The sequence below is a fragment of the Lagenorhynchus albirostris genome, chromosome 18 (assembly GCF_949774975.1).
Source record: "Lagenorhynchus albirostris chromosome 18, mLagAlb1.1, whole genome shotgun sequence".
Taxonomy (NCBI): domain Eukaryota; kingdom Metazoa; phylum Chordata; class Mammalia; order Artiodactyla; family Delphinidae; genus Lagenorhynchus; species Lagenorhynchus albirostris.
This window is the reverse complement of record NC_083112.1, coordinates 18,133,399-18,151,751: the sequence shown is the minus strand read 5'-3', so window position 1 is coordinate 18,151,751 and position 18,353 is coordinate 18,133,399. Positions and strand designations below refer to the sequence as shown.

General features: G+C 34.5%; 1 protein-coding gene across 7 annotated transcripts in view; it reads right to left on the bottom strand.

The window, feature by feature from the left end:
- The window catches only part of CAB39L (calcium binding protein 39 like), a 100,481-nt gene that overhangs the window by 39,777 nt on the left and 42,351 nt on the right, over positions 1 to 18,353 (bottom strand). For 6 of the 7 annotated variants that reach the window (XM_060129603.1, XM_060129604.1, XM_060129607.1 and 3 more), the window contains 2 exons: positions 8,477 to 8,617; positions 3,636 to 3,800 (listed from right to left, as the gene is read on the bottom strand). In XM_060129603.1, coding sequence (XP_059985586.1) covers positions 3,636 to 3,800; positions 8,477 to 8,578 — 267 coding nt within the window. In that variant the 5' untranslated portion in view covers positions 8,579 to 8,617. Of the gene's footprint in view, positions 1 to 3,635; positions 3,801 to 8,476; positions 8,618 to 17,012; positions 17,036 to 18,353 lie in introns of those variants that run through there. The other variant, XM_060129609.1, reaches the window with a different exon arrangement.

Sequence of the window (18,353 nt, the reverse complement as noted above, 5' to 3'; positions counted from 1 at the left end):
AAATTGAATCCTACACATCATAATTAAAGATTATTAAAGATTCCTCAGCATTCCTGATCATCTTTTTCCTTAAGCCCCTTCCTCTGTCATGGCTCTGGAGCCTTCTCTCTCCCTTACTCCAGACCCTTCTCCTATCTCTCTTCTATTTCCTACTCCTATCAAATTTAGCCAAAGAGACGGCATTTCTCAAATTTCTGTTATTTTACTCTGCAAAGGGAATCTAAGCTCTTTTCTTTCAGTCTTTTTCCTTCCAAACATTGCCTAGAGACCTCACCTTTCACAACTAACAAAAAAGCCCATGTAGGTGTCTTCTAAACAAAAGTTCTTTTTTTTTTTTCTGTAAGGAATGCTCCATCCTTTTAGGTTATCTGGCAAAAGCTGCAGCCCTTCCGTAAAGTAATAATTTTCCTTTCCTGTTATAAAAATATAACAAAGATTTTACAGTCAAATGACTGTTATACTCTTCAAAGAAGCCCCAGGAGAGGCTATTCACTTACTGAAGTATTATCATTATTCTTGAATTATGCTCTACACATTTACTAATTCTTTAAGAAAAGTGGCTTACTGCTGTGCTTCAGGACATCTTCCTTTGCTCCAATTCCCTTACCTCTGCTTCTATTTCTCATTCTCATACCTACACTGATTCATTCATCCAACCAATGGATATGGAACTAGGCATGGGAAATGCAGTCCTAGTACTCAAGATACTCTCAATCCAGAACGAGCTGTACCAGGGCTACCTAAGAACCAAGAGATGAGGAGGGTGGGGTTCTGTGTGATTAGACTGAGTTTTGAAGTTAGGGGGAATTTTATCAAATGGTCACTAGTTTATATGGATACTTTAAGCTTGAGAAGGAAAGTTGCTGCCTGTGGGCTGATCATTCATGCTTCCAGTCCATAGAAATACACAGCACATTTCTGCAAGTGGGCTCATAATGCTAGTAATGGTGCATCCTTCCAGAAAATACTATGAGTATATAGTTGGTGGAATGCTTAAAACTGAACCATTTTCAATTTTAACTGTTTTTATTCATTCATTCATTCAACCAAGAAGTATTTATAAGTATTTATTTGCTATGGGTTTGATTGAGGAGGACAGCTTCACCTACTGAATATCACATTCATTTATAACTATGTTCTAGGCATCAACTAAATGAACAAAGTCAAGAACCATCTGGTCAATTATTCCTCAATAAAGCTGAAAAAAAGAACTGTCTGCAATTATCATGATAATAGACCTTCATAATGATAGTGTTGAGTCATCAGTAAAAAATGATTACATCTAGTATATAATTTTGGAGGAGAGGCAAGTATACAATGCATGTATAAAGAAAATGTAAAGTAATCCACAAAAGTAATCTACTTAACTTTCTTCATTTGAAAAGTTAATCTTTAGCTACACGGAAAATGCACATATTCAGAAAGATAATTTTTCCCCCAAGGATTCCAGAGAATAAAAGTTTACTCTACTTGATAATGTATAAGTCAATTTTTAGGCAGTTGAATGTCTTAATCCCCAAATAATTTTTAAGTAAACTTCTCTATATTTATTTCTAGTATACCATGTAAAATAAGGGAAATTTGCATAAGTGTTTCTTACTGTTCCTCTTTTGTTTTCTAAGCCAAAGCTGCACAAAATTGTGAGGCACCCAAAGTTTTTCTCTGGTCTACTCCCACCTCCCCAATTCTTGGAGAGCACTTTGAACCTATGCTATTCTGTGGTCGCTCAAGGCTTCTCCAGGTCACTGGACCTGACGACATCTCATCCCTGACTCATTCTTCAAAACGTAACCAACCTTGGTCATATTCCTTCCAGCATCCCATTGCAAATTAAGCTAATCTCATAAACTAACTCAAGCTAACATATTAATTAGTGATGATAATAGCTTAATACATTGCTGCTTTCAGGGAAATGTGCAAAACAAGGGGAGATTTATAGAAATATAATACTGTATTCCAAGAGCAGGGAGTTTCCCAGTTATGGTCACTCACCAACTAAATTTAAAACTAAAATAATAAACACAGAAACAAACATCAAAGGTTATAACAAAAATAAACCAGCTTACATTTAACTTAAGTTTGAGAAAGAGAGAAGATGAAAATATACTATCTGACATCTGTATATATCTGCACATGTATTTAGTGTTCCTCCATAACATGTATATGTATATATATTTTACTTTGTTTAATATTTAAAAACAATGATATAAGTTCATATTATTCCTATTTCATAGATGAGAAGGTTTAGTCTCAAAGAGGTTATGATACTAACTATCAAATGGCAGAGCAGGGACTCTATAAACATTCCTAAATCCAAGTCAAGTGTTTTTCCACTATGCACAGCTCCTACAAATGTCCATAATACCTCATTTTAAACTAAATTTTAAAAACATGAAAGTATATAAACACAATGATAAAACTACACTTTAATTCCACATATGTCAGGTTTAAAAAGGAAATAGGGAGTAAGATGGGGAGGGAGAGTGACAAGCCAGGCAAGAGGAAAAAGTAGGAGATTATTGAGCAGAAAATGTCAAGGTTAGAGAAACAGGTAAGAGAGGGAAGGAAAGAAAAAAACAGGTGTTTCTGAAAGGAAGGCTGAGTTGAAGTCTGGGCCCTGAGAGGCCCTCAGTCAGTGTAGTTTCTAGTCAACACACTTGACTTCACTGTCCAGAGCAGTCTTGCCCTGCATTCCTCCTCCTCTGCTCCAGTCGGCCAAAATCTTCCCCTATCTAAGCCATCCAGAGAGCTGTGGGCTAGTATTTCCACAGATCCCCAGAGCCCTGACCTTATCTTGGTCTAATCACTGTAATGAGTTTCTTTTAACTTCCTTGGTGACAAAACACAAAGCAATTTACTTCAGAAATCTCCATTCTCTTCTGTCTTTGAGAATTAATGGAGATCCAAGCACTTACCTGAGAGTATCAAAAGCCTGATAGTGGTAACAAAACAGCAAACAAATCAAAACCAAGACTTCCATCATTGAAATGTGCCTTACGTATATATATTTCATTGAAAAACCACTGATGATAAAATGCTTACACATATTCACCACTTATGTTTCTAGGTGTTGTTTTATTTATTATTTAGGCAATTAGGTATAATTGCTTTCAAAATGAGATAAATATCCTATATTAGTAGCATTTAACAAACTTCTTAAATCATTGGTATAAATATTTCAATTAAAGAAACAGGTCTGGAGAAAATAAGTTTGAATCTCAGCTTAGGCTCTTAGTAACTGAGTGACTTAGGGGAAATTACTTAATATCTTTGAACTTTAGGGTCTTTACCTGTAAAACAAGACTAATAATATAGTACCAATCATATATAGGTTGCTTTCAGAATTAAATGAGATGAGTGCTTGGAAACTGTACAACATGCAGTAAGCACTCAACAAATGTTATCTATTATTATTATTATTATTGACCAGTAAGTTTCTTACTTAGCTGCATAAAACTTAATTCCAGTATACCTTTTGCTTTTTTAAAAAAACGATTAAGATGATTTTAGAACTTTCAGGGGAAAATGGGATTTTAAATAATATATAAACAGTAATAATAAAAAATTACAGTCAAATATTGGTATGTATATAAAAATTGAAAAGCAGAATTGTCATCCTTTTGCAGATAGTTTACCTCAAAGTCTATCAGCTGCAGGTCGGCTATCAGTGTCACCAGCAGCCCACTATTGTAGAGTTCTTGTGCTAGCTGAGCCACAGCTTCTGTTGGGGGTTCCTTGTCACTTGTCCCACACAGAATTTCTTTCATTGCTTGCAGTGATTTCGACACTTCTTCTGAAGCCTAGTGACCAAAAAGTATGCTAATAGTTGAGTAATAAAAAATTTCAAGTTATAAACAAACAAACAAAAACCACTTATTGAGCCCTGCTTATTTATGATTAAAGAACTGTGTACAGTTACAAACAAAAACCATTCAGTAGGCACTGCGTTTTTTATATCAGAAAATGTTACTAAAGTTAATTTATAAAAGAGAGATCTTCAGTATTTCTACTTAGTTAGAATAATTGAAATGATCTTCCTTTATTTAAAAAAAAATTTTTTTAATTAAAAAAGTGTTTTTACTTTTTGGCTGCACTGTGCAGCACGTGGGATCTTAGTTCCCTGACCAGGGATCGAACCCACACCCCCTGCAGTGGAAGTGTGCAGTCTTAACCACTGGACTGCTAGGCAAGCCCCCAAGAACTTCCTTAAATCATACTCATACTGAACTTTACTAGTAATTAATTACAAATTTAATTTATAAATTAAATTCAGTCCATTTTGAAGACTTATCAGTAGCTAGTAGTCTTTATTTAAATCATTTGTTAATGTTTTTCAACAAATCCCTATTATTCTGTTTTTTTTAATGGAGTAGGTACAAAATCATACATTGTCAAAACCCATAACCTTTGTCAATCCACTGATCCCTCACACATAACCATTATCTTTTTGTTATCTATGAAACTTAAAAAAAAGAAGCAAAAGATCTCACATTTTTTTAAATGGCCTCATATTTTATATGTTTTTATTAAAAACATATAATTTTGCTTTTATTAATTCTTAAAAAAATTATAATTAATTTATTTTATTTTAGGCTGTGTTGGCTCTTTGCTGCTGTGCGCGGGCTTTTCTCTAGTTGCGGTGAGCGGGGGCTACTCTTCGCTGTGGTGCACGGGCTTCTCATTGTGGTAGCTTCTCTTTTTGCGGAGCACGGGCTCCAGGCGCGCAGGCTTCAGTAGTTGTGGCTCTCGGGCTCTAGAGTGCAGGCTCAGTAGTTGTGGCGCACGGGCTCAGTTGCTCTGAGGCATGTGGGATCTTCCCAGACCAGGGCTCGAACCCATGTCCCCTGCATTGGCAGGCAGATTCTTAGTCACTGTGCCACCAGGGAAGCCCTCATTGCATTTTAAAGAATAATAGGAGAATACATAGAGGTAGAAAGTACATTAGTGAGTATTAGGGCTTGGGTAAGGGAGAAGGAGGTGCTGAAAATGTTCTGAAATTAGATAGTGGTGATGGTCACACAACCTTGTGAATAAACTAATAACCACTGAATTGTACACTTTAAAATGGTGGATTATATGGTATCTTAATTACACTCAATAGAAAATTTTTTTAAAAACAGGTGAAGATAAATAAATAAATAAATAAATAAATAAATAAATAAATAAATAAAGCAAGGGCTGCCCTGGTGGCACAGTGGTTGAGAGTCCGTCTGCCGATGCAGGGGATGCGGGTTCGTGCCCCAGTCCGGGAAGATCCCACATGCTGCGGAGCGGCTGGGCCCCTGAGCCATGGCCGCTGGGCCTGTGCGTCTGAAGCCTGTGCCCCGCAAGGGGAGAGGCCGCGACAGTGAGAGGCCCGCGTACCGCAAAATAAATAAATAAAGCAAGCAAGCAAGCATGGGATACCAAAAAAAAAAAAAAAAAAAAAACAGGTGAAGAAAAAAAACAGGCCAATTAGTTAACAATTTGCTGACTGTTTTTAAAGAAATATAGTTTTATTACTTTCAAGTATTGTATTCTAATCATTATAATTGAAGAAGGAAATGAGGAGAATAAGGCAAAATAATAAAAGTAACTCATAGTAGCATGACACTACTTAAAAAATTAGTTTCCAGATACATTTTATGATATTGCTAAAGCAATCCTTAATTTATTAAAGGTTGGAAGTTCCTTAAATTGTGACATATATCCACAGAAGATTACTTTAAACATATATAGAGTTAAGAATAATTATAAAGCAAACACCAGTGTGACCATAAGAGAGGTCAAGAAATAGAACATTTTTAGCATCCCAGAAGTCACTTGAATGCCGCCTTTTCAGCCGGAAGTAAATACTTTTATGTTTTTGATGACAATCATTTATTTACTTTTCTTTATAGTTTTCTCACCTATGTTTGTATCCCAAAACAACATAGTTTAGTTCTGCTGATTTGGAATAGTACCTGTACCCTCTTATGATTTGCTTCTTTCACTCAACACTATATTTGGGAGGTTCATCCTTGCCGCCGCATGTAGCAGCAGTTCTTTAACATTCATTGCTCTGTAGTATTCCATCAATGGCTGGACCACAACTTCTCACTTCTACTGTTGATGGACATCAGGGTTGTTTCCACTGAGGGGTTACTATGAACAACAATGCTACGAACATTCTTGACATGCATCCTGGTGCATATTTGCAAGAACATCTCTAGAGTTTATACTAGGAGGGGAACTGCAGGGTCTTAGAACATGTATATCTTCATATTTAACAGATAATATACTTAACTCATTTCCAAACACCAATTTATACTTTATCACTCATAGTGAATGAAAGTTCTTATTGCTCTCCACACTTGTCAACATTTAATAGCATCAGACATTTTTCATTTTTGACAAGATAGTAGGAATGTAATACGAATTTACTGTTGTTCTAATTGGACTTTTCCTGATCACTAATGAAAATTAGTGTCTTTTTATGTCTTTTCCTTTTTCCTCTCTTTTGTTATTTAGATTCACTCTTATATGAAGGTCATTTCTTCATTCTATTGAGCCAATATTTTGCTCAATATTACAAAGTACACTAGAAATAAAAATATATTTCTACATTCCTTACAAGATGTAGGATAAAAAATATATTTCTACATCATCACAAGAATACAATATTGTATCATTCACTGGGACAGAAAGATACCATTAACTCAAGGGTATTTATTTTACAGATATCTTGAATCTTGCCATAAACTAGTCCCTTTAGAGACAAATTATATATGTAGGATTCAATGTCCCTTTGAAGGAATAACTGAATTACTAAAAACCCCTTCCTCTGAGGAAGCCCTTCTTGGTAGGACTTTAAAACAATGTTAAAATGAGGCTGCACTGGGAATTCCCTGGCAGTCCAGTGGTTAGGACTCCGCATTTCCACTGCAGGGGGCGCGGGTTCAATCCCTAGTCAGAGAACTAAGATCCCACATGCTGCGTGGTGTGCCAAAAAAAAAAAAAAAAAAAAGAGGCTGCACTGTAGTAGAAACTATCAGTTGATCTTTAAATATAAACATTTTACCCTCTATGTCAGTATAATATTATATACCAGTATAACCCCTTAGATTTTTTCTTCATTCTGAGTTTTTTTCCTTCCAGTTTTATTAAAATATAATTGACATTCAGCACTGTATAAATTTCAGGTGTACAGCATAATGATTCAACTTACATACATCATGAAATGATTATCACAATAAGTTTAGTGAACATCCATCATTGCATATAGATACAAAATTAAAGAAACAGAGAAGAAAAGAATATATTTTTCCTTGTGATGAGAACTCAGGATTTATTCTCTTAATAACTTCCATACATAACATACAGCAGTGTTACTTACATTTATCATGTTGTACCTTACACCTCTAGTACCTACTTATCGTACACTTGGAAGTTTGTATCTTTTGACTGTCTACATCCAGTTCCCTCTCCGCAGTACCCCTGCCTCTGGTAACCACAAATCTGATCTCTTTTTCTGAGTTTCTTTGTTTGTTTTTGAAGTATAATTGACCTACAACACTGTTAGTTTCTGTTTTACAACACAGTGATTCAACATTTCTATACATTTCAAAATGATCACCACAGGACTTCCCTGGTGTCCAGCGGTTAAGACTCTGAGCTCTGAATGCAGAAGGCCCGGGTTGGATCCCTGGTCAGGGAACTGGATCCCACATGCCGCAACTAAGAGCCTGCATGCTGCAACTAAAAGATCCTGCACACCGCAGTGAAGATCCCGTGTGCCGCAACTAAGACCTGGCACAGCCAAATAAATAAATAAATATTTAAAATATATATATTAAAAAACCCAAAATGATCACCACAATAAGTCTAGTTATGATATGTCACCATACAAAGGTATTACATAGTTATTAACTATATTCTCTACACTGTACCTTTCACACCCAACTGGAAGTTTGTACCTCAATCTCCCTCAGCAATTTCTTCCCCCTCCAACGCCAACCCACCTCCCCTCTGGCAACCACCTGTTTGTTCTCTGTATCTATAACTCTGTTTCTACTTTATATTTGTTCATTTGTTTTGTTTTGTTTTTTAGATTCCACATATAAGTGAAACCACACAGTATTTGCCTTTCTCTGACTTATTTCTCTTAGCATAATGGACCTCTAGGTCCATCCATGTTGCTGCAAATGGCAAGATATCATTCTTTTTTATAACTGAAATGGATTGGTGGTTGCCAGAGGTAGAGGGTGGGGTGTCACCCCTTAGTTTAAGTCTAGAGGGATCCAAGGTTGGTCAGAGGCTCTAGAAAGTGAACGAAGAGTTCAAGACAACAGACTCAACAATTATCAGTTGCATAAAACCCGGAATCAATTTAAACGTACTTACAAAGAGCCTACGAGTGCATCACAGACCATGTTTAGGATTCTTCATGAAGCTTTTACATTAGCTTTTTTGGTCTATTCATGTACTTTAATAAAAATGTTATTATTTTACCTCATACCTTATCTGTCTTTCTGTCTTGCTTTTCCAAAACGGCCATGTTGTCTTTCAGAATTTTCACGATTTCTGCTGGATTTTTGTGCGATTTACTAAACAAAGGCATTTTTTTATCTATAGAAATCTCTTCTTCCAATGTGGAATGCTAAAAACAAACAAACAAATAAACAAAAATTATAATTATAATTCTTAACATGATTAAATTGTTATACCAAAATGTCTTATAAGTTTTCAATAACCAATTCAGTAATATGAAACATTAAAATCAGTCAAACTAAAACAAGTTTCATTGGGACTTCCCTGGTGGTCCAGCATTTAAGACTCTGTGCTCCCAATGCAGGGGGCCCAGGTTCGATCCCTGGTCAGGGAACTAGATCCCACATGCCGCAACTAAAGGTCCCCCATGCCACAACTAAAGATCCCACATATCAACTAAAGAATCTGCATGCTGCAACTAAAGATCCTGCGTACAGCAACTAAGACCCAGTGAAGCCAAATAAATAAATACATAAATATTAAAAAAATAAAACAAGTTTCACCAAGTTTTGTGCCAAATTTAAATTAATATAAAATATTTTAAGAAAGATATTTTTTAAAGTTTACCTAAAAGTTTTTACTCAAAGTTTAAAATCTTTCCTAAAATAGAAATTCAAGATTTATGCAAGAAGGGGAAAAGGAGTATTTTTAGAGAATAACCTGATATTTAAAACTAGATATTTTGACTAAAGAGAGTGATGATGATGATGGTGATAATAATAATCATAGATAAAATAAAACATGTAAAACAAAAGTGGGATTAGGATCCACATACTTTGGTAAAGCAATGTTTAAAAACATGCCACTCCACAGCAATCACAAAATTACAATGTAAAATTGTTTAGAATCTGTTTTTTATTTACTCTTCAAACATTCAGCTGGCATACTCACTGATGAAATGAGGACTACCATGATGGGGGGTGAGGTGGGAGGGGAACAGGAAAATCAGTTCTTCTTTTTGAGAACATCTATTTACATAGAGCAGAGAAAGCCAAATATAGCTGTCATTGCCCTATTTACACTAAAAATGTGTTATTTTTTTTTAGAAAAAAAATCTAAAATTAAAGGCTCCAGTTAGTAGAGGCATATTTATTTACTTTACATTTATTAGCAAAAATATTTCAAACATTACAGAAATATGATGTGATAAATCAAAGGCTCCCATTAACCAGTCATCCAGAGGCAACAACTATTATCAGTTTTGATACATATTCCTCCTGAATTTTTTCTATGTATATAAAAATATATTTTTTAAAACCAAAATAGAATAAATACTAAATATAGTATTTTTCAACTTTTCCCCACTTTTTATATCTTGAATATCATTCTATGAGTATATATTTAGATGTACTACAATATTTTTATAGCAATATCCATTATACAGACATATTATGTAATTACTTCTAGTATTTGGTAATTTCTTATTAAATTATTATATAATTTATTTTACCAATACCTTTATTTCTTTTTTTTTACCAATACCTTTATTGATAGACTTTTGGGTTAATTCCATTTTTCCTCATATTTTTCTTATTAACAATGATGCAATTAATCAATAAAGAATATTACACACAAATGTACACAGCAGTCGATAGCAATACTCTAAACAGTTATTCCTCTGGCATATCCTTGGCTATGGTTCTAAATATTTACTTCATCTCCCTAGACTCCTACTTCCCAAATCTGGTTCCCTAGGACTTCTGTCAAATCTCTGAGTTACCTTATACGCTTTCAAAAACTTTCTTCAGTATTTGTTGTTTGTGATCAAGAATAATGCTAAGTGGCATTCAACATACCTGCTAAACAAACAGGAGGTACTTAAACCCCCAAATTGTTCTGAGTTGGTAATTCATCCACTATGATTCCGAAGTTATCACCCTTTTCTGCATGTCATTTGCTCTATCTGTAAAATGAGTGTTTTGTTTTTTAACTGTGAATTCACCTAGTCATATCATTTAACTCATATTTTTTTTCATCTCATTCACCAAGATATCAAGAAAAAATTTGCCAAATGTTTTGGGAAAGCCCAGATACATTATATTTATTTGTTAGTACCAGTTTAGTTACCTTATTTTATTTTTTAATACATCCCCATGACTCACTTATTTTGTAACCAGAAGTTTGTACCTTTTGACCCCCTTCACCCATTTCATCCACACCCCACCCTCCACCTCTGGCAACAACCAATTTGTTCTGTGTACTTATGAGCTTGGTTTTTGGTGTTTTTAGATTCCACATATAAGTGAGATCATATGATATATGTCTTTTTCTGATTTATTTCACTTAGCTTAATGCCCTCAAAGGCCCATCCATGTTGCCACAAATGGCAAGATTTCATTCTTTTTATGGCTGAATAATATTCCATTACACACACACACACACACACACACACACACACACACACACACAGAATATATGCTTTATCTGTTCATCCATTGATGGGCACTTAGGTTGTTTCCATATCTTGGCTATTGTAAATAATGCTGCAGTAAACATGAGGGTGCATATTTCTTTATGAATTAGCATTTTCATGTTCCTCAGATAAGTACCCAGAAGTGGAATTGCTATATCATATGGTAGTTCTATTTTTAATTTTTTGAGGAAACTTTATACTGCAAGGGGGATTCTTAAAGAAAGATAGAGCATCATATTTTGAATTAGATAGGCCAAATACAGCGAGCTCTAGCATATTCATCACTGGTCCACACCCATTCTAACTCCATCAAGGCCAAAGATAAAGTGTGTAAGATGGAGTCCTGAAAATGGTGCTTCCTTGGGATAAAGTGGTAATAGTAATAAATTCTATGTCAGAGTTTTTAGAACACACGTTATATTTCAACAACACAAGAAGCAGGAACAGGAGAAGACGCCATGCTAAGTCCAACGGACTGACACCAGGTGAATGCCTCCTGGGCACTGAAAGCTGTGGTGGGGTTGCACACATCAACCTGCCCTCCAGCGTTAGTGCTGACAGCAGGCCATGCAGCACACAAATATCAGAGGACTGACATGGGCCCTATTGTACTTTTCCACTTTCCAAAGTAAGTGAACAGAATAAACAACAAATAAATAGTTTCTACTAAAAAAAAAAAAAAAAGCACAAACAAAGGGGAGAAATGCCCTGTGGACTTCGACAGGAAAGGTTACTTCCAAAATTAATTCTCTGTAGGAGATAGAATAGATATAATTGGTAAAATAAAAATTAAAAAAAGGAAGAGAAGAACTTAGACAAAAAGAGAGTTGGTCAAGATAAAAGATCAAAAACACATAATATACACACATATACAGAAACACCCCAAAATGCAGCATGGCAATCCAAATCTGCATACAGCAGAAATGACCCCACAGAAAATTGATTGAGGACAACCAAAAGGTACACAATTAGTTAGTCTATATTTATTCATTCAGAAAATATTTACTGAGCACCTGTAAGGTGTGAGGCATTGCACTAGTAAATGCAAAATAAGCTTCAGAGGGTGCACAATGTAGTGGGAGACACAGCCACACAAAGGGTTTTGCCAGAATGCCAGAAAAGGTTAAACAAACTTAAATGATGGAGAAAAGGTACTTGGTGTGTGTTCGTGTGTATGTGTGTATAGTATATATTATGGAAATATGGAGAAGATACAGTGTTCTATCTATAAAAACGGGTATTACAACAATGAAAAGAGGTGGAGGAAGACAACAAATGCAAAAGGAACTAAAAAATGGAGAGAAACAACAAAGATAAAACAGCCTAAGCAGAAAAAAAGATCTAAATGTGGTCATTTACAGAATTTTTCTAGTTGAGATTAATGATGAGACCCCAAATTCAGTGCCTTGTGGCTTTTAGAAGAAACCAACATTCTTCTCTTAAAGCTCATTCCTACAAAATGACTGTTAACAACAAAAAGGATAAAAATTAAGTTGTCTTTGGACTGCCATAAAACTACATGTCATAAAACCATGGAGAGAATCTACAGAGTTCTGAAAGGGCAAGTCTATAACCTCACAATTAAGTCTCTAGCCAACATATTTATGTGTGAATAGACCGTGTACACCTACTAAAATTCTTACAAAAAGATGAGATGGAGTCAAACCCACAAGAGTTCAAGAAAATAAATGCTAAAACCCAGAAATACTTCTTGAAAGGGAGCCTTGATAGTGCTGGCAGAACATTTGGGAGGGTGCAAATCTACAATGCATTCATGTGGGAATAAAAATAAATAAGGATTCAACTAAATAAGTTAAAAAGGAAACTGCCTCAAAAATCTCAAGAAAAGAATGATGGAAATAACAATAGAATTAGAAATAACTGAATCAGAAAAGTAAAAGAAAAAGAAAATCTCTGGTACTTTTTGGTGCCTGTTTTTTCTGGTGCTAGACCTGTCTGCTCTCCTTCCCACCCCACCCTACCAAAAGGGTGGGAACATGACCCAGGCGGGGCCAGAGTATTCCTTCCACTGCCCTGGCTACAGCAATTGGCTCACAAATGGATTGTGACACCATCAAGCTAATCAAAATGCTTCGACAGGACCTTTTCCCCTAGGTATTTTAATTTAATTTAGTTTAAATAAAATATTTAGGGCATCTAGAAGAAGAAATAGAGAACAATGTAACAAGTTCCTGTATATTTACCACCCAGCTTAAAAAATAAAACAACTAAAGCAACGCTCTTGGTACAATTTTCTGATCCCATTTCCCTCTGGCTCATACTGTACCTATTTATCATTACCCTTACCTATATATGCTTTCACACTTCTACTAATATTACAGACAATATGTGATATTGTTGTGTATGCTTTAAAGCATTATAGAAATGGTATTACATGGCCAGTTTCTTTTTTTCTCCCTCAACACTGTGTTTATGAGATTTATTTGTGTTAATACACAGATCTCACGTTTATCTTACGTGCTGTATAGCATCCCACTGTATGACTATACCACAATTTATTTATCAGTTCTCCGAGTTCTAATTGTTTTCAATTGTTTATTATTACACGCATGATCATAACACAGATTCTTTTGCCAGTCTACTTATACATTTGTATGAGAATTTCTCTAGGGCAGTGGTTTCAACTTTTTAAATAGTGACTTGTAGTAAGAAATGCATTTTATATTGTGATCCAGAGCAAAGGACTGTATAAATGATTGTATAATTGTTTCATGAAACAATACTTGCCCTCTGGATAGATTCCATTCTGTTCTATCTGTTCTATCCTACATTATTTTTTTAAAAAGTGCTGATCATTATCCATTAATTCACTACCTGCTAATTAGTATGCAAGATGTCATTACAGGGGGAAGCTAGATGAAGGGTATACAGGATCTCTCTGTATTGTTTCTTATAACTGCATGTGAATCTTTAGTTATCTCAAAATAAAAAGTTAAAAATAAAGAATCCATCACTATGGAAAATGGACAGTGATAATCCAACATAAGGATAATTACTGTTCCTGAAGTAGAAAACTAACAAATGAAAGACGTACTTAAAGATGTACAAGATGTGTCTATTTGTCTACTCAATCCTTCAGCAAGCCACCCTTTTAATTGTATACAGCCACAGAACTATTTCTGGAATGTGGCTCAGCTAATGTTAATGGTATTATCTGAATGAGATTTGTGATACATCTAAAATTTTTTCATCTTGATATTTTTCTGTATTATCTATAATAGTGGGGAATAAACCCATGTAACTAAGAAAAGAACCGAATAGAAAAACCTATTTTGTTTTTGAATAGAAAAAACTGAATATCATTAAAATGTCAATAATCCTAAAGTCCATAATTTGATACAATTCCAGTCACAAGTCCAAAAAAGTTTTTAGTAACTAAATTAAGCCAAGAATACCAAAAAAAACTCACAAGGATAACGAGTTTTAAAAAGGAAGATTTCTTACGAGGGAATGAAATTAAACGTGCTATCAAGTGCTATAAGTGAAAGTGACACAAGAAAAACAGACCAATGGAACAAAAGAGGCCAGATATAGATGTTACTATAAGTGACTTTCAAACTTCTGGATGTAAAATAATTTCTCTAATTTTAGAAGTGATGAAATAAATCTCAAAAAAAAAAAGACTGACAAATCAGTTAATATAAATATGTTACAAATCTAATAAATTGTTTTGAATTTTTATGGATAAAATAATAAAAACATTGTAGGCAAACAACAAATAAGAGAATTCTGTGACATGAATATGAAAGACAGAGGGCTAATATCATAAAAGGAGATCTAAGACAAATAAGAAAATCATTAAGAAATAATGCATAGATATTAGAAAACCGCAAAGGAGGAAATACAGTTAAACACATAGTAAATGTTTATTCTCTATAATGGAAAAATGCAAATTTAAAGTGAAGGACTATTTTGCCCATCATATAACAGAGTTTTTTGTTGTTGTTTTGAGAAAATTCAATTCTATTGATGGTGAGATGCAACAGGCCCTCTCTTTTCTTACTGGTGGAAGTATAAATTGGATAATAATTTGGCAATATGGATCTAGAGCCTTTAAATATTCACAACCTCTGACTTTAGTAATTCTGCTTCTATCAATCTGTCCTAAGAAAATAAACTAATAAAGGTTATCTTTATAACTTTTTTTTCCATATTTTAACATCTCTAAAATGTGCATGTGTCTTACAATTGATGGGACCTTATACTAACTGGCAGGGTTTTTTTTTGTTTTTGTTTTTTTTCTTTCTTAGTGGTACAAGAGTATATGCCTTACAACCAATGGCTTCTTAGATTTGATGAAATATAGTATATGGCTATGAAAATGTTTACAAAGAATGTGAAATAAAATGTACATGTTAAAAAAACACCATCCCATAATATAGAGCATAACTACAACTATGTAAAAGCAAACAAAAGCACAAATACACAAAACCTATGCATAGAAAAAATCATTTAAAAAAGTTAACAGTGATTGCCTCTGGGTAGCTGGCTTATAAATACTTAGTTTTCTTCTTCCTTCAACGTTTCTCTTTTGTCCCCAAACTTTGTTCAATAGATCATGCAAATGTTTTTACAATGGAAACACCTTCTCATAAATGATACTTTTAATGACTAAATCACCATTTTTTAAAGTTCAAACTGTGGAATATCTGATCATCATGTCTTTTCAAAGCACTAGTCAAACAAATATGATTTCTGTTACTTGGCTATGAAATTTCATTAAGAGTAGCACTTGGGGGCTTCCCTGGTGGCACAGTGGTTGAGAGTCCGCCTGCCGATGCAGGGGACACGGGTTCATGCCCCGGTCCGGGAAGATCCCACATGCCGCAGAGCGGCTGGGCCCATGAGCCATCGCCGCTGAGCCTGCGCGTCCGGAGCCTGTGCTCCGCAACAGGAGAGGCCACAACAGTGAGAGGCCCGCGTACCACCAAAAAAAAAAAAAAACTAAAACAAGAGTAGCACTTGGCTCAGATTCTGGAGAGAAAGCCAAAAAAAATTCTTCAGCTCTGCTCCCAGGGAACTCAGGCCCTGTAGATTTTTAGTAGACTTTGCCAGCTTGGCAGCATTCCCTTTCCTAAGGCACAGTAGAATATTTCATATTCCTAACTTATGTGTGAGCGCCTCTAAAGATGACCCAAAGTCAATCCCTCAAATACCTCATCTGAACATGTTCAGTGACGTAAGTGGAGAGGAGTGTGTTTGAAGGGGGCCAGGGAAAGGGAAGCTAGGAGAAGAGGTCATTTGGGGCATTAAATACCCTCACTGTTATCCCTTAAAGTATTTTAAAGGGGAATAAATGTCTATCTGTAGGTGGCTAATGAGTATCTCTAGGCCTTTATGTCTAACCTCCAAATGTGCTGTTCAATAATAGTTTTCAGTTCAAAGATTTTCCACGAAAGCTTAATGGAGTGGGAAATTTATCATTGAAGACAAGAGAAGTCTCAAGATTTCCATAGGTAAAACCATAAAAAACATAACCAAACTGCTAACTCATTGTAAGAAAGTCAACTCAAAAATGAGCCTTGTTTTCCTTCACATAGGTTATTTTACAATGAACAATAAGTAAGAAAGGAAGATTTCCAAAAGCCTTTCACAGAGCTTGCTAATTTAAACTTAGTCACAGGTACCTTCGCTCAAACTAAGAAAATTAAACCATCACATTAAAATAAATTTCAAGAAAGTTCAGAAATTACCATTCTTTTATGTTTTATTCCAAATAGGACTCACAGATAGAAATAATGCAATCAAAAAGTACACCTATGGCAAATAATTGGGCCAGTAAGATTCATTTTTAAAAATCAATGGGATGGAGATTACATGAGTATATGTATTTGTCAATATTCAGTGAACTGTTCTCTTAAAATGGGTACATTTCATTGAATGTAAATTTTAAAATAAAAAAAAGTACACCTAAACGTTCTACTGTATTTGTTGCATCCCAAATAGGCCTCTTCCCACCACAAAATCATTGATTACCTTCACAGATATAATAACTACAAAGCATATCATTATTGTTATATATGTTATGATATCAAATCCATTATAAAACATATTACATATGTCAAAGTACCTTCCAATCAATGCCCGCTATCCCTCAACCATTCCATTTTAAAATATACTTCCTAGATGTAATTAAAAGACACCACAATTGCATTTTGTACTTGAAGACCTATAGAAACGAGTGAAAATCAGTGGACAAAGTATAAATAAGAACTTTCACTGATCATCCTTTTTCTCAGTTCAAAATGACTAAGAATGGACCTGTTTTTATAAGTTTTGTTAACAGAGTTTGAGGGAGCACCATTTTCAAAAATGAACAATTTACATAGAAATGAAAAACTTGTAAGAAGTGTTTTATGTACCCTTACTCATTTGGAAGCCTTGATCAGACTTACATCAGAATAAAAACTCTTTTACAAGAAAAAAACCCATGTCCTTGGGAATTGCTCCTTAATTCTAATGTATTGTAACCACTGAAACAATTTAAAAATAGAACTAGTTTATGAAATTAGGAAGACATACAACTACCAATTTATTATTATAAATATTAACCTACTAGACTACTGTTCCAGGAAAAACAACCAGAAACTTCATTCACAGTAATGTTTCTGTTGACAGCTCCAGTCATTTGTTGGAGTTAAAATTTTCTACATCTATTAGCTAATAAAGATTGTCAATGGATAATCATTTTACATTTGAATTTCATAATCTCAATTTATAGCAGAGATCTGAAGCTAGGTCAGTATTCTCAAAGACTAGGAAGTGTAATCAAAGCATCAGTTCTCACTGAAATTCACAAATGGCTATTTTTCACAACAGAATTATCAAGGGAAACTTGTAATTCTTTTTTTGGGGGGGCGTGTCTTTCTTTTAAGCACATACATATACAAAATAATCATCAAATTTTGGTTAGATACTGTTACTGGTATTAAGGCAAAGTTTATAGTTACAGTGTGAAATACAACCATTTCATAGCTTCAGTAAGCCCTGTGCCTATCTATGAACTCTCAATCTATAAAACATTAACATGGGAGAGTAAAGATGCATGTGATTTAGCTGAAATTATCTCTCATCCTATAGACTTCCAGGATTGTAAAGTTCTTCTGGATGGGTAAGTTAATATGACCTCTCATCCTTCCACAGCTGGAAGAGACTAGATGAGTTTCTGCTGGAAATTTAAGACATATAAGTCATAAAATTAAATATTTATTATTTCATTTAGAAACAGCAAAGATTTCATCTTAAACCAACTATTTTAATTACCAGTGGAACACTAAGTATGTCCATAATTAAAAAGCATGCTAACAGAGATTTTTTCCTTGTTAAGGGAATCTCAGCTAAATATTATCTTTAAGCCGCATTATAAATCTATACATGCATGTACACAGACATCCATACCTCAGAAATGGAA